This window comes from Nakaseomyces glabratus, chromosome F (assembly GCF_010111755.1).
Source record: "Nakaseomyces glabratus chromosome F, complete sequence".
Lineage (NCBI taxonomy): Eukaryota > Fungi > Ascomycota > Saccharomycetes > Saccharomycetales > Saccharomycetaceae > Nakaseomyces > Nakaseomyces glabratus.
The window spans coordinates 326,251-349,373 of NC_088956.1; the positions used below are offsets into that span (position 1 = coordinate 326,251).

The 23,123-nt window shown below is 39.1% G+C and overlaps 10 protein-coding genes across 10 annotated transcripts; 4 read left to right on the forward strand and 6 right to left on the reverse strand.

The window, feature by feature from the left end:
- Nucleotides 1–309: 309 nt before the first annotated feature.
- On the reverse strand, nt 310–788 carry DYN2 (dynein light chain; the record flags this gene model as incomplete). The annotated part of the gene is made up of 2 exons (XM_446104.1): nt 310–560; nt 779–788. The coding sequence occupies 2 exons, from the start codon at nt 786–788 to the stop codon at nt 310–312; spliced, it is 261 nt and encodes an 86-aa protein (XP_446104.1).
- Nucleotides 789–949: 161 nt separating this feature from the next.
- On the forward strand, nt 950–2,893 carry SNX41 (Snx41p; the record flags this gene model as incomplete). The annotated part of the gene is made up of 1 exon (XM_446105.1): nt 950–2,893. The coding sequence occupies one exon, from the start codon at nt 950–952 to the stop codon at nt 2,891–2,893; it is 1,944 nt and encodes a 647-aa protein (XP_446105.1).
- Nucleotides 2,894–3,374: 481 nt separating this feature from the next.
- RPN9 (proteasome regulatory particle lid subunit RPN9) lies at nt 3,375–4,562 on the forward strand (the record flags this gene model as incomplete). Its single annotated transcript, XM_446106.1, has 1 exon — nt 3,375–4,562. The coding sequence occupies one exon, from the start codon at nt 3,375–3,377 to the stop codon at nt 4,560–4,562; it is 1,188 nt and encodes a 395-aa protein (XP_446106.1).
- A 117-nt stretch (nt 4,563–4,679) lies between these two features.
- Nucleotides 4,680–7,652, reverse strand: CYM1 (pitrilysin family metalloprotease; the record flags this gene model as incomplete). The annotated part of the gene is made up of 1 exon (XM_446107.1): nt 4,680–7,652. The coding sequence occupies one exon, from the start codon at nt 7,650–7,652 to the stop codon at nt 4,680–4,682; it is 2,973 nt and encodes a 990-aa protein (XP_446107.1).
- A 434-nt stretch (nt 7,653–8,086) lies between these two features.
- GPI17 (GPI-anchor transamidase GPI17) lies at nt 8,087–9,688 on the forward strand (the record flags this gene model as incomplete). The annotated part of the gene is made up of 1 exon (XM_446108.1): nt 8,087–9,688. The coding sequence occupies one exon, from the start codon at nt 8,087–8,089 to the stop codon at nt 9,686–9,688; it is 1,602 nt and encodes a 533-aa protein (XP_446108.1).
- Nucleotides 9,689–9,899: 211 nt separating this feature from the next.
- Nucleotides 9,900–10,856, reverse strand: PPM1 (leucine carboxy methyltransferase; the record flags this gene model as incomplete). The annotated part of the gene is made up of 1 exon (XM_446109.1): nt 9,900–10,856. The coding sequence occupies one exon, from the start codon at nt 10,854–10,856 to the stop codon at nt 9,900–9,902; it is 957 nt and encodes a 318-aa protein (XP_446109.1).
- Nucleotides 10,857–11,521: 665 nt separating this feature from the next.
- Nucleotides 11,522–13,585, forward strand: PPZ2 (salt homeostasis regulator; the record flags this gene model as incomplete). Its single annotated transcript, XM_446110.1, has 1 exon — nt 11,522–13,585. One exon carries the CDS (start codon nt 11,522–11,524, stop codon nt 13,583–13,585), a length of 2,064 nt encoding a protein of 687 aa, XP_446110.1.
- A 164-nt stretch (nt 13,586–13,749) lies between these two features.
- IRE1 (bifunctional endoribonuclease/protein kinase IRE1) lies at nt 13,750–16,860 on the reverse strand (the record flags this gene model as incomplete). Its single annotated transcript, XM_446111.1, has 1 exon — nt 13,750–16,860. One exon carries the CDS (start codon nt 16,858–16,860, stop codon nt 13,750–13,752), a length of 3,111 nt encoding a protein of 1,036 aa, XP_446111.1.
- Nucleotides 16,861–17,844: 984 nt separating this feature from the next.
- SAE3 (Sae3p) lies at nt 17,845–18,258 on the reverse strand (the record flags this gene model as incomplete). Its single annotated transcript, XM_002999493.1, has 2 exons — nt 17,845–18,040; nt 18,149–18,258. 2 exons carry the CDS (start codon nt 18,256–18,258, stop codon nt 17,845–17,847), a joined length of 306 nt encoding a protein of 101 aa, XP_002999539.1.
- Nucleotides 18,259–18,634: 376 nt separating this feature from the next.
- GVI51_F03003 (GRAM and VASt domain-containing protein) lies at nt 18,635–22,627 on the reverse strand (the record flags this gene model as incomplete). The annotated part of the gene is made up of 1 exon (XM_446112.1): nt 18,635–22,627. The coding sequence occupies one exon, from the start codon at nt 22,625–22,627 to the stop codon at nt 18,635–18,637; it is 3,993 nt and encodes a 1,330-aa protein (XP_446112.1).
- Nucleotides 22,628–23,123: the final 496 nt, after the last annotated feature.

Consider the following 23,123-nt stretch of genomic DNA (forward strand, 5'->3'; position numbering starts at 1 on the left):
ATTATCAGTGGTAGCCTAGCGTACTAGATGGTGCTTTGAATGCCTGCACTGCCTCAATATGTACTCTTAACGTCCTGTATTGTAGCTACTAGCCATTGCCATTGTTAATCGGAGCTTCGCACCCAACTTTTTACCGGTGACATCCGCATTGGCAGGACGACACATCACATGATAGCTGTATCTGACACTAATAGTATACAAAGTCTGTGCATCTATTTTATATGCGGCTACATATGTTTCATGAAGTTATATATCCACGTCTGGCTCTTTTGAGCATCCTTTCTTTCCTTTGTGGCCCAACGCCTGACCTTATGTCTTGAACACCAGCAGCGCCAGAGGTCCCACATAGAAGTACACAAACTTGCCCTTCTCATGCGTAACGTAGCTGCCGAAGCTCCTACCCACAATGACATGCCAGGTGTGGCCATACCGGGAGTCCATCTCTTTCTTGATCACACTCGCAATCTCCCGCTCTAGCGTGTGCTCTCGCATGGCTTCCTCAGCGATGCGGAACACCTCCTGCTGCATCTCATCGCCCATATCAGAGGCCTTCACTATAACTGTATCATATCTCCCAAGCTCCTCCAGTGGCCCCCCAGTGGCCCCCAGTGGCCCCCAGTGGCCCCCAGTGGCTTTCTGTCCAGCGAGAGGGCCATAGCCTTACATCCCAACTGTGCGACTTGCAAGTTTATAGTTAGTCAACTGCACACACACCATATTCATGACAGGGTCGCGACCCAGCACTACAGAACAACATCACACCACAACATAAACATACCTTGATCCATCTTGCACTTGCTGCTGTGACACTAGTTTGTTATTAGTTTGGCTTGCAAGCTCATCTTAAAGGGAGAAAAAGGCCGAAAAGGTGTCAAAAGGAGCTTTAAGAGGTGTCACAACCATATTCTGGAGTTGAACATAGAAGTAACAGATAAACGAACAGCATACAATGAAGAACAAGTCACGGAAACGTGGCGGCAGGGACGAAGACCTGGAGGAGGAGGACAATAACCCATTTGTGGGCACCACACATATGTTTGCGTCTGGGATAGCGAGTGCCCCTGGTGGTCAGCAGGCGGTGCTGAAGTTGGCGCAGCCTGCGCCTGGGGAACAGCAAGGTGCTAGTACTCCAGATGGTGCGGGTGTGGTTGCTGGCACTGCTGCAGGTGCTACAGGCGCTACAGGCGCTGCAGGTGAGGGCGAGGACGAAGATGAGGACAGCAACGAGAACAGCGATATTAGGGATGAGGATGTGGACATACTGACGCAGACGCTGTACAAGGCTGCTGAAGAGCCCTTTGTGTCTGTTCCAGTGCGGGCCACTGGAACAGACTCCTTATTTAAGATTCCTGTGGACAGCTCAGGCCCTATACAGATCAAGGAGGCCGGTGACTACAAGGACCCCTGGGGCAAGCACGCTATTGGCTATGTGATCGAGCTGGACGGATTCAAGACTGTGCGGCGGTACTCCGAGTTTTACTCCTTGCGAAAGAACCTCACGCTACTGCTGCCAACTGTAGTAGTACCGCCTTTGCCGCCAAAACACTCTATTATGAACTATATATTCAAGAAGTCTATTGACACACGGATCATCGACTCCCGGAAACGCACGTTGTGCCGGTTTCTGAACGAGTGCTACGAGGTACCAGACATTGCCAACCATATTGTGTTTAAAAAATTTCTGGACTGTGAGATTATCTGGAAGGATGTGCTGAACTCGGCGCCCATACTAATACTACCACACGACAATAGGCTGGCGCCACCACTAAACCCTACCAAACCGAGTCCATTACACTTGTTATTGCCAGCACCGAACTCAAAAGTAGCTACAAACACAAGCATCCTAAACCCCCTCATACCGACTAACACCGAATTGGAGAACAAGTTTAACAAGCTTGAGAAGAAGTTCTGGGAGTACAAGATTAACTACAAGAATCTCCACAAAACGGTCAAGCAATTGGAAAACCACTTGAAACTTATTGGTGGGCTGCACAGTGAGCTAGGTGTGCATTACAATTCTTTTAGCATTGAGAATGCTATCATAAGCAGCGATGGGAACGAAAATGAAGACAGATCGAGTAGCATGCTAATTGAAAAAGTGGGTCATGCTTTCGACGTGAGCTATGTCACGGATGAAATCTTGAGCGAAAGACATATAGTGAATCTAGAAGAACCATTGTACGAGTTCATACAGTTGCTAGAGGACTGTAAACGTGTCTTAGGCTTCCGCAAGGCCAAATATTTGCAGTACGAAATCGTTGAAATTACTATGGATAAAAACAAAAAGAGACTGCGAGCATTGCTAGATTTAGACGATCACATTAAAACCATGACTAATGTCATAAATCAGAGCACAATACTTGAGTCACGAAAGTATTCTAACCAGGAACCCATCAGCGATGTACCAGATTCTCCATACTCAAAAGTCGATTACACTTCTGAAGGGGAAGAATCTGCACACGATGAGACTCACGCTGACCATGATACCCCGCAACAGGAACATCATAAATCTGATGACGAGGAAAACATCGAACAACTATCAAGTTCTCTACATGCGTCCACTATCAACGCTAACAAGATTAAAGTCAGGAAGAAGCTATCTAGAAGAAGAGACAGGTCTGCACGAGAACTAGATCCAAGCCTTCTAACCGAAGCAGAAAGGAAACAAGAAATCAAAATCTTACAGAGGGAACTCGACAAACTCGAGGATGTGCAAAAGCTTGTCCTAAGAGATATAGAAGACGTGAATGAATCCACCTTGCGCAGTCTAGAACACGTCTCAACAAAACTAGAACAAAGGTGGGGAAACATGCTTCGTCAAGTTACAAAAGCAATGATAGATTTCTCAAGAGAGTCACTGAATGCTTGGAGACAAGTAAGAAAGGATAAATAGAAGCTAAGATCGAAGTTCACAGTCGAATTAGTTCACACAGTACCATAATGGAAGCTCCCTTATAAGTATAAATATATACCATACATAAAAGAAGCTTTGCAACATGTTTATCATTTAGCATTTAAAATATACCACAGAAACTACCACTCTGCTCCCATGAAAGTCCTTGATTGCCATCAGAACAACTGACTTCACACAATATTTCATATTATCATCATTAAAAACGACACTATTAATTTGCCACACCGTAGGGCTTTTCCCAGATTCGCAGGATGAGCTCCCTTTTAGCGTTTTAAAGAGTAGCAGTAGTTGTGAACTTGTTGGAAGGACACCGGACTTCTGTATATGATAACTAACCACAATATCAGGTACTTATTAATAGCGGTTTAGTTTGGACGTTTGCTTTTCAAAGTTTGGTAGAAAATTTATCCGGTCACAAGTACTTGAAAGAAACAAAAATAGGCACAGACATATTGTGAGAATGGTTGGACACGAGGTTGATACTATATTGAGCACCTTGCGCATAGAGGCTGATCCTGAGCTCAGCTATCTATTTGACAAGTTTGAACATGACTATGAGAACAAGTTATGGCATCAATTGACTCAAAACTTGAACGTTTTTTTCATGGATGAGAGGTCCAAGCCATTAAGACTGCGTATTTATGACACCTTTATCGTCAAATTCCAGGAGAATATAAACGAATTGTCTCTGGTGCAGTATCTTTTGGTCGCATTACAGACCATAAGTGACAGCGATGAAGCATTGAAGTATTTGACCCATCTAAAGCAGACTTTGGAGGATATAGACTCTAAGAAGACCAGAAACGATGGTCTAAATAATCACGATAATGCATTTTTATTCATTGATATTGAGATTGCAAGACTGTACTTGCATAAGAAGGAACTTTTGAAGGCCAGAGATATGCTAGATGTTCTAGAGAAAACACTTGATTTTAAGGATAACGTTCCATTATTGCTGACCAGCTCATTTTATTCTGCTAATGCGGAATACTATAAATTGAAAGAGGATTTTAGTTCATTCTATTACACATCTCTCCTATATCTATCAACTCTGGAGGATGACAATGAATTAACTATCATCAATAAAGAGCCAAGCTTTGAACTAGCGTATGACCTTTGCGTTGCTGCTCTTTTGGGGGAAAAGATTTACAACTTCGGTGAATTATTACAACACCCAATTATGAACCTAATCAATGAAAGAAAGGATTACCATTGGATTGCAGATCTACTCAATGCTCTAACAGTGGGTGACTTAGAAAAGTTTGATAAACTAATCAGTGTGCAGATGCCAAAAACACTTATTTTAGCTCAAAACGAGACATTTTTGAGACAAAAGATACGCTTGATGAGCTTGGTTGAATGCATTTTTGCAAAGAATATCAGGCTTCTATCATTCCAAGATGTTGCAGATGCCACACAAATTGAAAAAGATCAAGTAGAACACCTTGTCATTAAAGCGATAAGTTTGAAACTTCTGAAGGGTTCCATTGATCAGGTGAATGAACTAGTTACTGTAACGTGGGTACAACCAAGAATAATCAACGAAGAACAAATATTGAAGATGAAGAATAGATTAGTGGATTGGGATGAACAAGTTCGAGCTTTAGCAGTAAGACTAGAGGAAAGAGGCAAGCCAATCTGGGTTTAGTAAAGAGTCATGAATGTTTATCTTTTGCACTACTATTGCAGCTTTGAAATAATTACATGATATTATTATATAGTCTATGTACAGTGTAATTTCTGAAAGTATCATGGGTAATCATCATCATACCTTTATATCTTCGATATGCCATTTTGGAGATACAGTCTCCCCATCAATACCTGGTCCGACGACTGTAGCGATAGATTTGTTCGGTAGAATATACCTCTCTGCAACTCTATGAATATCCAGCAACGAAGTGTCCAACAGCTGCTCCCGTCTTACTTGTCTCATTTCATCAGTAACTCCTAAGTTGAAGAATGTGGATCCCTCGCTCTTAGGACTAATAGGAGCGTCGACTTGTTGGAAAATAGAAAGTTTTGACTCATCTAAGTCAGACTGTGTCCACTTTGCATCATTTAAGACATATGAGGCAGATTTTTCAAATGTTTGGATACTTGCCAACGGGTTTGGATCTCTATAAGAATAATAACTAAAAATACCAGACAAGGCACTGAAAGTGGCTCCACCACCATATGCACCACCTTTTTCTCTAATTTCTTTATGCAAGTGCTTAAATGTCAGCATATTAGCAAGAACTTGTAGTGCAGCACCATCTTTATGGGTGTATGAAACCCCATTATATGCTTGAGCTGTGTAATGGACTTGGAAAGGAAATTTTATCAAGTTTAAAACTTGGGAGTCTGAATATCTAGGCACACACGCAGTCTGAATAGCCCCTGAGATATCGGAGCTTGTATTAGGTAAAGTGCTTACAAAATAGTCAACCTCTTTTCTGATTTTATTCTCTTGTGCTTGACAGTCAACAGACGCAAAAAATTCCATATTCTGAGAATTAACTATTATTCTTTGTAGCATCACTAGTTTATCTATAACCTCTGATTGAAATAATTTATCGTCATTCATAATGGAACATAGTCTAGAAATCAGTTTGTAATGTTCGACACCTGAGATATGCTCTTGAATTGCAGCAACCGTACTCAAATGACCACTGGCAAACGATCTAGCAACAGTGTGACCAGAATCAGCTATATGCGATGTATTCGAAGATGCAATAGAATTTATCAACACTTTTAGCTTATCCTTGTGAGTGCTAAAGTCAGTTTCCATTAAAATTGTTTTTAAAAAATTGAATATGTAGTCCGATTTTTCGTTCAGAGAAAACCCGCTCATATCAAAGTACAGATTAGGCTGCAATGTGGTAGGATCAGCATTAACAGAAATATTTGTTGATATACCGCCAGTGTGTAGTTTTATTTCGTTGTCAATTGCACCATATGGTGTTGTTTTGGTGCCCAGATGGGTCAACGAGGCTGCAAACAAGCTTAAAAACGGGTATAATTCCAATGGAATCATATCATTGATTAACTTCTTGCCTCTAATATAACTTATTCCATTGGTTGCCGTATTTCTGACCGTGATGTTAGCATTTGTGTTCAAGTCATAAGTATCTACCTTTCTTGATATATCTGCAACACCTAAAGTTGGAAGGCAAGACAGATCCTCCTTGTGATTTTGAGCTGCCTCTAGCAATAATCCACGCTCAAAAATAGCTTTCCGGTCGGTCTCGTCTAGCTCTTTCAACTTTTTGTCCAATTTGGTGGATTCTTCCGCTGCTAACTTAGAACTGAACTCTTCCGAACCTTTCATCGTGAAATGGAAATATGGTTGGTCTATTATGTACTTATCTAATATGTTTTTGAAGATCTTCGTTCCATTCTCTTTGAAATCTGATTTGAGTCTCCCTATCAATTCATCGAATTCAAGTCCTTCAATTGGGTCGATACCGTTGGTCCATCCGGGAAGAATTGAGTATAAAATTTGAAGCCCGAAATCTGCTTTTTGGTCTTTCTTTGATAATTCCAATTGATGTATAATAGCATCAACTTTATTCGAGTCAACATCATTTTCAATAAATTCTTTAAACAGATCAAAAACTTTAGACTTAAACTCTTCTACATTCTGAGAGCCTTGAATACCAACAGTTAGGAAGTTTGCAGCAGTCATTGATTCGACACCAGTGTTAACACTAAAGTCATGTCCTAGTCCAGATTCAATCAATCCCTTATACATTATGGAATCATGTCCATCCAGTAATAGATTACCTAATATTTTCAGTAGAAATGTCTCGTAAAGATCAGTAGGCTCACCACATTTCCAGGTTAAGGATGTCTTCGTCTGCTTTTCGGCTGGTAACATTGGGTCTATCTGTCCTTCAAGCGTTAACTCCTTTGTCTCAATTAATTCCAAAGGTTTAGGAAGCTTCTTATTAATAATTCGTTTGCCATATGCCCTGAATTCTTCGTTTACCTTTTTCAAAGTGTCTTCAAGAGGGAACGAACCATAAGTAAAAGTACGTGCATTTGAAGGGTGATAATTTGCGTGATGAAAGTCAACTAAGTCCTGATAGTGAAGATCTGTAATCTTTTGGGGATCGCCTCCAGAGTTATTTAGCGATGGGTAGATATTTTGTTGGAACTGTGACCAGAAATGATAATCAGCATTAGATACTTGACCCTTCATCTCATTGAAAACCACACCTTTGAAGATTATATCACTTTTTGGATTGGTGACTTCCGAATGCTCAAGTCTCCAACCTTCTTGGTAGAAATCCTGCTCCTTCAAAAGCGGTCTAAGCGTCGAGTTAAGGTATACATCTCTTAAGTTCACAAAGTCACGTGCGTTGGTAGTAGCGAAGGGAAAGAATGTATAGTCAGGCCCAGTCATGGCATTCATAAAGTTTGCTAGCGACTTATTTAGCATCTTAAAGAAAGGATCACGCACTGGATACTTCTCGGAACCACATAGCGTAGTATGCTCCAATATATGCGGGACACCTGTAGCATCAGGTGGCAAAGTCCTGAACGCAATGCTGAACACATTGTTCTTATCATCTCTGTCGATATGTAGATGCTCAGCACCAGTCTGTTCATGTATCAAATCCACCGCAGTAAGTTTCAACTCAGGTACTGGTACCGCTCTCCGAACTTGAAACCCATGTATAATCCCTCCGACAGGGTACTTACGCAACACCGCACGCTGATTATACGTCGACGCAAATCTCTGAAACCGTAACATTTTTACTGCAGAGATTTATTTCTGCCTTGAATATTTTCTATTACTCCTAGATTACAAAAAGCCATAGCTTTCTTCACTTCAAAGTTTTTAGTTTACCAACTATAAGTATGGCTCATCGCTATTATCACTGAGCCTTAACTCACATCTTAGTACAACGCGACTGGGAAAGAAATTGGTGAAGCTATGCGATCAAAGGCAGGAATTGCACAATGGACACAATGAAACATCTAAATAGCATGCCTGACTAGCCATAGTCATATCTGCTACAAGATTCCATATCTGGTACTCTAGACGCTTATCTCAAGTTGCTGTTTAGACATTTTCTCCCCTCTGGAATTGACTTGCTAGACGTTTTGCTGCCTACATTCTTTCGATATCTAGTCATCCAGAATTGTTGTTGATATAATTGCGTTCTAGAGCAATAGATTTTAGTTATGAGCTCTACCATTGGGTTTAGGAAGGCCGTTGGAGTGTGCTTTGTGTTGCTTTATTTGGCCGTCGGTGTGCCCTTATGGTATAAGCTGACAAATATTTACAGGGCACCACTACCGTCCCAATACATTGAGTCTTTACATGACAATGTGTTTCAAGATGTACACATGGTAATCCCAGTTTATTTGAAAAGCGACCTATACAAGTTCCCTGATCTCCATGACGCCGTACAAGTACAAGTGAATCATCTTTTGAACACAAGAGAACACGATGTTGCATGGTCACTACAGGTACTTCAATATGATGAGAAACTAATGAAAGGGTTAGAAGAAGCAGGTGATGATGTTTACATGGTCGACCTTGTTTTAGATGAATCCTGTGGATTTGTACCTGGGTTCGGTACAAAGCATGTCACTGTACTATACGATGACGAATCGGTAGCTACAAATGATCTACCTTTCTTTGTCGCACAGACATTGGTTGAGCACGTCTTTGGTATGGAATGGGATGTGTTTTCTAATTATTGGAACAGAACACAAAACTCAGTGGCTGTGCTATATAAACCTGATATTCACATCAGCATATCTTTACTCAACGGTGGAAGTCAGCCTGTGTCCTGGGAGATTGATGAAGTTTTGAAAGAATACTTCACACCTTTTAGACAGTTCATTACCTCACTTGTAAACTTTACTGTGGATACTTCAATTATTTATCATAACGACCTAAACTTACACTCCTTGAACAACTCTGCTGAAGTTAGCGTGAGTGACTTATCACACCACATCGATCTGTCAGACTTGTCCGCAATGAATGACTTCAAAGAATCTTCATCTGTTAACTTAGCAATTGTATACCCAGATCCTGAGTTTTCACCAAATGGCTTGAATTATATCCAGGGCCATGAGAGGGCAGATGACGTGTTACATCCTTGGAACAGTTTCATTGTTCCTCAATGGGGCGTGGTTGCAATCAACAAATACCCATTAAAAAAACACTCTGTCATCTCAAAAGAGTATTTAAAACCAATTGTCTACCAATTTGCTAACGATATGGCAAAGCTGTTGGGCCTAGTCGATATCAATGACGATTTTAACACACCTTATATCACTGTGGAATCATTCAAGAGAGTTATGATACTAAATAACATTGAAAAATCAGTAGAAACCTTGTGGTCTCTGGTGAAATTATCCAAACAGTTTCAGCAAATGTCTATACCCAAAGAAGTTATGGGAAATGTAACTGAAGCGCTAGATTTAAGACTTGAAATTGTTGACCTTTTGAACAACCCAGAAAAAGGAACTGATCTAGATTGGAGTTATGCATTGTCCATGTCTAACCAACTTGTTGCATTGACTGAGTGTGCTTTCTTCCACGGTGAAATGGTCCAACAAAATTTCTTCCCTCAAGAACATAAAGTTGCTGTTTATTTGCCACTTTTAGGTCCTTTAACCATTGTAATTTTCTTGGGAGCTGTTTCATTATTCAAGGAAGTACCAAGCACTGATAAGACAGATGAAGACTCAGATGAAAAAGATGTAAATATAGATAGTGAAACTGAAGGGCCGGAATTAACTAATGAAAAGGCTGAAATGAAGCATGACTAAATTACTACAAACGAGCGCCATTTTGAACTAGTTTATTCCCACATAACTGTAATATAATTTAATTCTAAATCAAATAATAGCTTGTATAGTTTTCTTTTCATCTATAAAGATCCATTATTAGTTGCCTTACTTTATTTACGAACACTTAAATCATTTCTATAGACAAGACAAAGTCCTTTCAGGCTAACTGGGAAATTAATCCATCAAGAACTCAGTTTGGATTGGCGTTCCATTTACAGAAGAATATTACATAGTGGCTCTGCATCACTTTCAGTTCTTCCAGTTCATCAAGGAATTGTAATCTCTTTATCCTTTGCTTTTCCTCAGCTGGCACCTTATCATTATAATACGTCCACATATCAGTCACTACTCTTTCAAACTGTTCATCTGAGTTGGGGGTCCATCTAGAAGCGTATATTTCTGGCGAATTGTTTATTAGCAATGTAGGCATCTCTAATTGCCTTGAGTCCCTCAAGTTTTGCTGCATTATGACACCAAATCTGTCGTTTTTGTCCGATCCTCCCATAGGATCATAGGAAACCCAACTACCATTCTTAAATAAGCGTATTATTCCATCAATCAGTGATTGTGTCTCTTTCTCCGGCATATAACATAGTACACACTCGGATATTATCAAGGTAGGTAATTCTGGCTTACATTCTTCATTGAGCAATTCTAATGTATCTGGTACATCTCTCAGATCACAACTTCTCAGCACATAGTTATCGTTTTTGAGATAGCTGGATAACGTAGACGATTTCTCCAGCACTTGTCTCTTCAACTCCACAGACTCTTTGAAGTCCAAATCGATATACTTCACATTGCTGTGTTTGGCCAGAACAGACACCATCCGAAGATCAGACCCGCAACCAATATTTACAATCTGGACCTGTGAGCCACTATTACACTGCAAAAACTCCAGTACACGTTCATCTATCGCTACCGTCCTCAGATAAGTGCCATAGTTCATAACCGGGAAAGACGCACCACTGTACCTGCACTTTCCAAAAACCCGCCTGCTCACCTGCCGCAACGACGCCAAATACTCTCCATACACTTCCTCATACGCAAACTGCTGGCTGATCCCACCGCTAAGATACTTTGTGTGTATGGCACTCACTTTACTACTGAGAGCATCCGTATCAGTCCGCTGTACCGCCAATTCCATCACTGCTTTCTCGACTACCCTGAATCTCTTACAATACCGTCCACTAATATTGCACAATAAAGAGTACCACCAGCACCAATTGACGCTTATAACAGCATATCAAACATTGAAGAGCCAGCATTCAAATTGACTTATTATCCCAGAAATAGTCATATCATTAAGGACGTCATAGTTTTTCATTCCCAAATTGCTCTGAGGAGGCCAAAGGTGCAAAAAAAAAAAAATAGAAGCGAGTGAGCATAAGAAGAGCAATATTATGAGCAATTGCAGCAATATAGCATCAATAAAACAGCGAAAACAGCGGTTATAGCGGGCATTACTTGCATATACATTAGTGTTCAGCGGATAGCAGCATTTATTTTGACCCAGGAGCCTTTTTCCCCTGTACGAAAATTCGATTTTTTAAGTGAGTTATAGGTGGAGTTTTACTTGATTGTGACTCTTTAGAAAGTATCTGTGAGACAGTTTCTGAGTTAGTCTAAAACCTATAGAGCTTCACTGCCGATTGAGACGTTTGACCAATTTTCTTTTCGCAGTTATTTTCCCTTGCTGTCCGATTATCGGAAACAAGAACCTATACGAATCACCTTATTTTTATTTGTTAGAACTTGCATCCCCTCTAACAGAAAGTATTTAGGAAACCTAGTGCATATTATTATTAAATCATGGGTAATACATCTTCCAAGACCAAGACCAGCATCAAGAAGAAAGGCAAGAAACTGAGCAACGTGGCTGTGCCGCCTGCTCTGTCGAAGTCTGATACTACTCAGTCGACGAAGTCTGTGAGATCGCAAAGTTCGCGACACTCGGATGTTTCTCGACCTACACACTCAAGGAAAAGCAGTATACACAACTTCGGTGCATCCTCAGAGGCTTTGAATACTGAGGAACCCCCTTTAGCGAGTACTAATGATACAAGGAAAGGCACTGAAAATATGTCAGCCAACAATAGCATTTCTAATAACATTGGTGGGCTATCGAATTCAGGTGGGAATAATACTGAAGGTAATAATTATCTGACGGCAGGAACGTCTATGAATAACGCGCGCAGGGCGTCGAGCTCTAGGAGGTCTAGTTACAACCATGGTGAACTGCCGCCTTCTATGATACAGATAGAACCGAAGCCACCAATCTTAAGAAACAGCAAAACATTGTCGTCTGCAAACTCTTTCGCATATGATGAAAATGCTCTTACAGATGATGATGAAAATAACAACAGCATTAGTAATAATAATGATAATAGCATTGTCCATACCTTTGGTAGGGACAGGAATTTATCCGCCACAGAATTTCAAAGAACTAGCTCTATGTCTTCAAGTTCTCGAATGAGAAGGAAGTCTGACAACAGCGGCATTGATCGTGGAGATACACCAATTGGTAAATCATCTCTCCACAGGACAAACTCAATGGCTTCCTCATTACTTAGTAGGAAGTCATCATTTGGTTCCAATGGCAATACAGAATATAGTACTCCATTACATTCACCAGCAGCAGTATTGGATGGCAATAGAGGGGATTATTTCGGAGCACAACCTGGAGAAAATAACAACTTGGATACGATAGGTGGAAATAGGGACAAATTAGCTGAATTGAACAACGATAAATATAGGAAATCTAGTATGTCTTCTAATCAATCTGGGCACTCTAAATTACAGATTGACGCATATCCTTCAATTTCATCTGACGTAGCTATCGCTGAAGCTCAAACTGAGATAGGTATTGATACGAAAAAGAAGAAACCTGTTAAACCAATTGATATTGATGAGACAATACAAAAACTTCTGGACGCTGGTTATGCAGCTAAGAGAACTAAAAACGTATGTTTGAAAAACTCGGAAATTGCACAAATATGTCAAAAAGCTAGAGAGATATTTTTAGCACAGCCTGCATTATTAGAATTGTCACCATCGGTAAAAATTGTGGGGGATGTTCATGGGCAGTATGGCGACTTACTGAGGTTATTTACCAAATGTGGTTTCCCACCAATGGCAAATTATCTTTTCTTAGGTGATTACGTTGATAGAGGCAAACAATCATTGGAAACAATTCTACTACTACTTTGTTACAAGATAAAATATCCAGAAAATTTCTTCTTATTGAGGGGCAACCACGAATGTGCAAATGTTACTAGGGTTTATGGTTTTTATGATGAATGTAAGAGACGTTGCAATATAAAAACATGGAAAACCTTTATTGACACATTCAATACACTGCCCCTAGCAGCTATTGTCACTGGAAAAATCTTTTGTGTCCATGGCGGTTTATCACCAGTTCTGAATTCTATGGATGAAATTCGGCATGTAAGCAGACCTACAGACGTACCTGATTTTGGTTTGATTAATGATTTATTATGGTCAGATCCAACCGATTCTCCTAATGAATGGGAAGATAATGAACGTGGTGTGAGCTACTGTTACAATAAAGTGGCTATCAATAAATTCTTGAACAAATTTGGTTTTGATTTAGTTTGCAGAGCACATATGGTTGTGGAAGATGGCTATGAATTTTTTAATGATAGGAGTTTGGTTACTGTGTTTTCAGCCCCGAACTACTGTGGAGAATTTGATAACTGGGGTGCTGTTATGAGTGTTAGCGAGGGGTTAATGTGTTCTTTTGAATTACTAGACCCATTAGATAGCGCCGCTCTGAAGCAAGTCATGAAGAAAGGAAGGCAGGAAAGAAAGCTGGCTGCACAACAACAACACCAACAACAACTACAACAAGATTAGAAATATCATCTTGTACATATATTTATATTTATAAAATGTGTTCTTTTCTAGTACTACTTATTAAATAAATTATAAATGAAAATATTCAGTAATGCAAGGTTGACCGCTCAATCGTTAATTATATACATGCGATTTACCTCATTAAATGATTATAGCATACTTTTTCAAAAGAACTCCTCGAATAAATTCTCATTCTTGATTGTTTTATTAATCAAAAAATGAACCTCCATTAATAGATGCGGATATTTTTCTGAAAAATAGTCATAGAATCCATTAGGGATGGACCCCATTTTTTCTCTTATGTGTTCTGGCAAGTCATTATAGTGATGGTAAACATTTCTTATCGCTCTCAACAAGTCGACTACTTTCTCCTTTTGGTATTTGCGGTATTTCATCAGGTTTTCAAAGAATTCTGGATCGAGGTATTTGCACCAGTCATGATGTGGTATTATTCTTCTTGATCTATTTTCGAGCTTGGTTAGTAATTCACTGGGTGGATCGCGGGTTTCAATTTCCAGCCTGTCACTCACCTTCAGTAAAAAGTCCAACTTCTTTGCTTTTGACCAAAAGAATGGATGTCTCAAAACTACTTCAGCGCTGGGTCTATTCGATGGATCATGATTAAGTAATTGATTCAAAATATTTACAGCCTCATATACCAATGACTTATCTTTCATATTTTCTTTTAATCCTTTGAAATCTTTTTTACCATTTATGATTTGGAATTCACGCGTATATTTATCTCCAAAGGGGTGTGATCCTCCCGATAAAACGTAGTAGAAAACACAACCGAGTGAGAATATGTCTATTGCTTTTGTCAATCTTCTCCTCAAATATGGGTCATATACTTCATCTATCTTCTCAATTTCTTGAGATACACTTATTTTATTACTGTTTTCATCTTCAATAAGCAATTCGGGTGCCATCCAACCAACCGTACCTGCTGCATTTTTTATATTGGTTTTGAAAGAAGATTGCTCGAAATCAAGCTTCTTACATAAGCCAAAATCAGATAACATGATTCTGGTCTTATTATTTCCATTACCTGTAGTGGGCTTTTGAAGCCTCTTCTTAGATTTTGATATCAAAATATTTTGTGGTTTTATATCACGGTGAATTATATTTAATGAATGTAAGTAAGCGATTCCTTGAGTAATTTGTGCTAATATGTCCACCAATTCATAATCTTTTAATCTTTGTTCATGTCTCATTACATTATTCGTTTCGATTAGTTGTTCCAAATTTGAATCACATAATTCAAGTGCTATATATAGAAATTTGCTTGTTTCCTCTGAGCAATAGTAACGAACAACATTTGGGTGCTCATCACTTTCTGATAACAGCTCAATCTCTTTGGATGCTATATCATAAAAGTCCACCAACATTCTCTTAACAGCAACACTTCTTTCTTGAAATTTTCCTTCATATACCACTGTTCCAGAAGACCCATAGCCCAAAACTTTGTCTGACACTTGCAAAACTCTATTACTCAACTCATCATCATTGTTACTAATGAATGCGCTTTTCTTGTTCTTTTTTCCTCCTCTGGCACCTCGTTTTCTCTTTCGTTTCTCAACCTGACCACCTTCTTCAGTTACTTTCTTGGCAGTAATTGTATTGTTATTAGCTCTGAATATGTTTACTATATTCCACCACATATGCTTTACCGGCATACCTGTTACTCTAGAGTAAATAAAAATAAAAGTTGACAATGCAAATACTCCTAGCATAGAAAGCACAATTATCTGAGATAATTTACTCATTAACTCTTCATAGTAACCATGGGATACATTACGCAATCTATTTAGCTGCATCCTCATTTCTTGTTCTGAAATTTCATCATTATATGAGCCATCAATATATGGGGGTTGCAGATCTGATGGTAAACCACTATCTACTACAGAATTTGGTGGGTCCAACAATAATGTGTTTCTACTCATAGCAGGTAAACCCAAAACACCTCTGTTGTTTTCGTAAAATACATTGTAATCAGGATTTTGAAGAGTATGGACACCAGATATGCTTCCTAAAACACTGTAGTTGTTATTATCCTGCTCATTGTTGATCAATGAGGCACTTCCTACTAAAGATGGATAGTTCGTACCTGACAGTGCATACCAAGAACTACCATCTACTCTATTGAAATAAACTTGATTTTTTATATCGTCTGGTTTTGGTACATCAACATCTTTTAATGGATACTGAATTGGAATATGTTCACCATTTGTTGTGTCACGAAGTATCTCAAAAACCCCAATCGCTATATTTGGGATTTCAGTCCTCCATTTCATATCTCCATTTAGCTGATTTCTTGCAACAATTGACTTATCACTTAAGGGAATGTAGTCAACTTTATTGGTATCGGATTTAAGCATCTGAAATTGAGGGTTGGAACTCTGTATGGAATTTTCGTCCCATGCAGAATATGTTATATTGTAAGACGCACCTTCCTTTGTGTACGTTCTAATTTCGTAAATGGTTCTTGTAAGTAACACATTAAAAGAGGAATTGTCTAAGTCACTTTCCTGGTCATCTTCATGCATTGAATAGAAACTTTGATTATCATGTTGGGACTCGAAACCAAACTTAGATAAAATTTTTCCACTCAATAGATCAATTTTGTACATCACTGAGCGTCTAGAACTAATATAAATTCTATCATCAATTTTGGATTCATTATCAGCTCCCATTCTGGAGTTCATTCTTAAATGTATTGGTGATGATAAAGCCAGCTGCTTGACATTTATTGGAAGTTTTTGGATTCCCCCGCTAACATCAGCGTAATATATGTTACCATCATCAAATGGTTCTATTATAAATATCTCATTCTCCAAAGATGCATCCGCTTCTACTTTAATTAGTGGAGGAAAAATCGACCCAGGTAAAGTCCACTGTAGTTCCCCATTATTTTTATTAAGAGAATGTATGTTTCCATCAACATCAGTTACTAAAATAATCTGAGCGATTGTGTATCTGCTATGGGAGACTTTACTCTGATTTGTCACATATTCTTCGGGTATATATTCCTTTATCGTATCTTTGGGCGTCTCGACAGTGTTTAGTTGTGACTTTCGACGTACTTCATTAATATCGATATTATAGTCTACTATGGCTCCAGTAGGATCAATCTCAAGACCCTCATAAGTTAAAATATGAGAAAAATCTTCTTCTAATAAGGAGTTGGAGGAATTAATTTGTTCCGAATCTTTCGCATCCTGATTGGCAAATGTTGAATTATCGTGATCATGTTTTGGCCAAAACCAAAATTTACCCATGATACTGTTTCTAGATAATTAAAATGTGTGCAACTAGAATCGTAAAAATATAATCCAAGATACTAATATCACTTGAAAGTTATCCTCAAACCTTTTATTCAGTAAATTTTTGAGTCCGGTTATCAATCTATGACACTTGTTCTGTAGCCTTCTCTTCTTTAAAAAAACTTCTGTATCAGAAAAAAAAACACTTCGTTATGCTGATAATAGATATATTATTAGCAATCCTAAAACTCTAGTAACCTTATAGGAATACAGCGTTCAAAAAGAGACCAGAACTTTGCTTTTGCCTATGTTTACCTATAAGAGCATTTGAAGCTTCGCACTATATTTTGCTCCTACCTTTGTTTCGTCAGGCCCAGAGTTCAGTTTTCTATTCAATGAGCTAATGAAATGAAGTATTTGATGTTCGGGACAAGGAGACGATACAGTTTTTCAGTCCAACTTTGATAATATTATAGTAAGTATATCGGCTTCTAATTGCGATGATATTCGGATTTCTTACTCAATTAAGGCACAAAGTCACGTGAATCGAAAATCTGTAAATCATGTTGGATACAACAGGATACAGGAGAGTCATAGCAACCCGCATTGCGCCTCTACTTTAGAGGCATTAAAGCACCAATCGAGTGTGATTATTAAATTTAACCGATTTATATAAAATATTTTAGTCAATATATTCTATTGACATTAGTCATTGACTAATTATGATTTTTGTCGATTAGTCTTCTTTATTATTTGAAGCTCTTACAATCGAGCAGACCTTTAAAGTACTATTGACCATAACAATGTTCTCCCTTTCTTATAGTAACTGAATTATAGTTCTATCGTAGATCTTGTCTTTGCTCCTCTCTCGTTAAAATAGAGTATCAATTTGAATACTCCAGTTTTCTAGATATCATGATATCTCGATGTCCCTTACAGAACTTATTATTGAGATAATTTTCAGATAATGTTAAAGTAAGTAGAAAAATGTAGCACAATTTATTCATCTTTCATAGAAATACCTATTTCCTCAAATATTTGGCCAATTGATACGTTCTTTTCATCTGCAACGCATTGGGCAAGCTTTAAACCAACATCTCTCAACTCATTATAGGTCTTTAATGATTTTATATGTTTCGCAATGATTTTGACAGGAGATTCCATATCAGGTTCTTTATCTACACTGTTTTGATATCTTTTCAACGTAATTTTAGCGTTGACTAAATTATGATTCCGTTATTGGTGTTAGTAATATTATAGCCATGAATACAACGATGATAATGAGTGGTATATCTTAACATACGCTGATTTGAAAAGCTGAATGAATTTCTCATCCAGGTACTTGCGCTGCAATTGAAGCTCGACTAAGTGTGCCTTCAATTCCCTAATCTGCCCTTCAATATCAGTCATCATTTTTGGAATATTATTCAGGAGTTATGTTGTGGAGAAAGATTATCTTCAGTGGTACTATAGGTTTGGAATTGAAATACTGGGGGTAATTTTTAAATCTCTGACAGATTATACTATCCAACAAAAAGTCGGCGGCTCTGTAATCTTTCCTCTTTATATAAGTCACTCTTTACGCATATTTAGAAAATAGTACTATTAAACCTGTCATTCATATGAGATAATAATTATTAATTATAGATGTGTTTTATATATTACTAGATAATTTTAGTTACGTTAAATTTTAGTACTGTGTAACATGTCATGCCATTAGTATTAACAATTTTAATACAACACTATAGTGTACAATAGATTTGAAAATTTACTTTTCCCTCTCAATGACTTATAATAAACCATGAGCCTGTTTCTTCAATAACTGCTTCATTTGTTCCAGTTGCAGTTCCGTGAGTTTAATAGTTTCTTCAAGCTCTTCGACCTTCTTCTTATCATATGTAGAAGCATGGGCGTTGTTAGTATGCGTTGATTCATTGCCTCTATCGTTGACCCAGTCCCATATCGTCTTTTCAGATTCAAGAATAATATTATTCTTGTAATATTGCTTATTCTTGATACTTTTACGAATATCGTCTTCATACATTTCGTAAAGTGTCTTGAAACTAGGAACGTAGTTGTACTCGGAGCCATCAATAATAATTCTTCCAGGTCTCATGAATTGCATTCTTGGTTCTATGCTTGAACGCCAGAATATTGCCTTAAAGAATAATATCACTATGACTAATATGATGAGAACACTAGCAATTCCAAAAGGAGATGTTATATCAAAATCCATGAGTTTATCCATAATGGATGATACTAATGATGATTCAGACTCTTGTGTTTCCTCTGTTGCCTCTTCTTCTGGTGACTCGACAACTGGTGCAGGTTCTGTAGCCTTTGGAGCTTTCTTTGATTTCTTTGATTTCTTTGATTTAATTTTCTTCTTAGTAGTACCTGCAGAAGAAATTATATCCTTTAGTTCCTTGATTAAAATGCTAACAGAACCCTTTTGTCCATCAATTGATCCCTTTTCGATTGCACCTTTCAAGAAACTCTTCCCACTCCAAACCACCTTAGATACAACAGTTAGTAATGTAGAATTTCCAGGACCCCAGGACATATATATGCAAGAATGAACAGCAAAACTATTTCCTGAAGGGACATCTGGAGTTTTAGTGACTTGTTTAACCATGATATAGTTATTGATATCCATATGTTCAATCGTTTCTGTAATAAGACATTTTGTTTGCTTTGGCCCAATTGAGTTGTTCAACCTCTTTGTATATGTGAATTCTCTCTTGTTATTGCTGAAGCCAGGAATCTCAGACAAGTCAAAGTTATTTTGATTCTCAGTAATTCTCTTAATATAGGAAGTGTCTTTACCAAACACTAGTTCAAAACAAGTGCCTAATGGAGCTGGTAATTTTACATTTTGCTCAATAACAACATCATCTTTTGTCTTTTCAACATTTGCCTTTGTAGCTTCATGAACAAGAGGACCTTGATGTGGTAAGTCTAAAATCTCTATGACTTCTTCTACTTCTTCTTCTTCTCCTTCTGATGGTTCGGATTCTTCTTCTGCATTGCTTGACGTCAGTTTTGGTAAGTATTTATTAATTTCATTGACCATTGTCTTAGTTGTGTCGGTAACACCATCAAAGGTACCCTTCTCAATAGCACCTTTGATCCAACTCTTACCAGTCCATTCAACACCCACATATACACGGAATTCAGTTGAGTTATCAGCTGCCCAATTTAGTAAGAATGTTGTTTTGACAACGAAAGAGTTACCAGATGGAACATCAGGATTTTTAGTCATTTGTACCATTTTAATTGAGCTATCCAGATCGTAAGTTTCTAAGGTCTCAGAGATAATACATTTCGTTTTACTTGGACCAATAGATCCAGATATGGGTTTTGTATATTGATAATCACGCTTCTTTGTCTCTAATATTTTAGGAATAGCAGAAATATCATAATTTTTCTGAGCCTTCAAAATACTAACCAAATAACTTGTGTCATCACCGAAGAGAATATGAGCCACCTTACCCATTGGAGCTTTAATTATAGTTTTATTAATCATCTTCTCACCTGACGCCGGTTGATAATCTGCAGTAGTGGGTTCATGCTGTTCCGGACCAAATGAGGAACTGCCAGATTTGGTTTTACTTTTACTCTTCTTTGGCTTATCGATGGTACCTGAAGGAGTTGAGTCCAGCTCAGTTTGTTCTGTTTGTTGATCATTATTAGCTGTTGAATCCATTTCACCATCAGATAGTTCACTCTCAGACATTGAGTCATCGTAATCAGAATCAGAATCATCCGACATTGAACCTTTGTTGCCCTTTTCTCTTAGCCTCATACCTATCACAATTTGATTCCAAATATCAGTTAAAAGATCGAAAGTACTATCTCTAGAGAGAAATGATGCAAAGAGATATTTGGCATCTGGTGTATCAATAGCTATAGCATTGTGGAAAATACCAGCAGTTGTCTTCTTCTCGATTTGATCGATATCTTTATAGGCAATCACAACAGTGCTTGTCCAGCCCAGAATATTTGAGTAAAAGCATAAATGCTCCTCGGCAATAAATAATTTACCTTGTAGTAGAATATCACGTGATAGCGCGCAGCTTTGTTCACTTATCAGTTTCTCCTCTGGGTTGATATTAGAGTTTTTAAACATGGAATGGAATTCTTTGTTCTTCCTATCTGATGCATATTTCATATTTTTTAGTTTTATTGGGCCCTGGTTGCTCTCTGTATCTAAATCAACTCTCGTTCCGTCTGGGTTGGTACCAGTTGAGGAACTAGACTTAATGGAATCAGCAAAACTGCTTCTTGGTTTACCTGATGAGCTATCGGTGATATCAATGGCATTCTTGACTTTACTGATGGAATATCTAATAGCACTCGAGGGCAATGAGTTCATACCCATGGAATTAGGAGAGAATGACCTTCTGCCCAATATAGTCTTGGACAGGCTTCTTGACCTGTGGTCTCCACCTCCAGCATTGGATGGTACATCAATGGAATGTCTCTGTTCTATTTCTGCACCGCTGTCATGTAATGGGCTGTGGTAATGTGGGGAATGATTACTGTGACCATTATTCTTCTCTGAGGATATAGATGAACTATGTCTACGTGGGGAGCTTGTGGTAGCAGCCCGTAAAGCGCCTCTGGAGTCTATTGATATGTCGCCAGTGGAGCGGTTTACTTCGGTCTGAGCTCTATGTGATTTCATGTGTTCCTCTTTAGCCTTTGCGGCAGGATCGATGTTTGGCGTGTTAAACATAGCCTCCACGAAGCACGACTTTGACTTTCCATTATCAGTGGTTTGTTGTCTGGATTTATTGGCCAACGGTGAGTTATTCAATTCTTTCTCCCTGAGAGGTTCCACTTTAGCAACTCTGTGGCCATCCTCTGTGACTTCTGGAGCTACAGCAGCATCTACATTCTCCTTTTGATCCTGTTCGTTGACAGCCCTTTGCAAGTCCCTGGACTCGTTGGGGAAGTTACCAGGAACTGCTCCCGCAGCTTGACCGTTCTCGGCAAGCATGTTGTCCAAGCTTTTCAAGAACTCTCTGCTGTTCCTCTTGCTATGCTTTGATGCATCGTCAGTTTCGTGCGATGCCACGCTGAGGTGACTATGGGCATCGGATTTGCTGTGGGCATCGGACTTGCTGTGAGACTCTTGTTGATTTTGTTGGTGGTGCTCCTGCAAGTTTACCTGTGAATTCTCCCTTGAGTTCTGCTGTGAGTGTGAGTCCTTGGCATCTGCTGGGAGGGCGAGGTGAGCTACATTGTTGGTAACGTTTCGCAGAGCAGAAGTGGCACTCTCGCCTGCTGAGACGGACGCCTCATGGGCCATCTTCACCAGCGTGTCAAAGAACTGGTTGTCAGTATGGCCCGGTGTGATGCTGCCCTGCTTGCTAGTCAACTGCGTCACTATCTCGGGCCTCACAAGCTTCGCATCGCCCGCAGCCGAGGGCGCTTTGTCACCCGCGTGTGTCTCCTGGTCAGACACATTTGTGATGTCCATGAAGATAGGGATGTTCAGGAACCCGGGCTCAGCGGGATCAAGTCCGTGGGAGTTGTTGCCGTTGCTGTTATAGGTGGAGTTGCTCCGGGTCTTGTGCATCGGAGTGCTCTTAAGCGAGGACACATCCGGCAGCACCACGGTGGGCCTATGTGCATGCGGTACTGGTTCGGGGGTATGGATTTTCCTGGGAGAAACGTCAGGCTTCGAAGTAGGAGAAGCGGAAGCAGAAGCAGAAGCGGAAGACTTCCGCTTCTGCTTCTTCTTGTCCAAATGCAGCAGCTTGGTCAACCCAGTCATTATCAGGATCTATTACAGTCTTATATCTGCTTTGGTTACATATAAGTTTCACAATTGAAACAATTACTAGTTATATAGCTTAAATGAATGCCAATAATTGGCAATGGGGTTTGGGGGGGAGATTGGAGGCATCGAGTTGAGTTGTTGGAACGGTTCCCATCCCGTAAGCAAGCTTAATTGGGATAAGAAGGGTAAATGGCCTTATAATAGGGGTCTTCAACTTGTTAACAAACATCCGTTCTGGCCCCTCCCGTCCCTCCTTTCCCGTTTTGAACAAAATGCAATGCGGATCCTCACCGGAGGAGAGGATCGAAGCTGTTCAAGTTTATCGGTCTGTCTGATCCTTCTGGTCCCTCTGATGTCTTAGAAGTCTTTGATGTCTCGGATCCGAGAACGGAATAAGGATTCGTAGGTTTATGGCTGAGTAACTGAACACGAACTCATGGTTGCAAGTGATTTTGTGTCTGTTTACACGGAATGCAGGAAGATGTGGTGT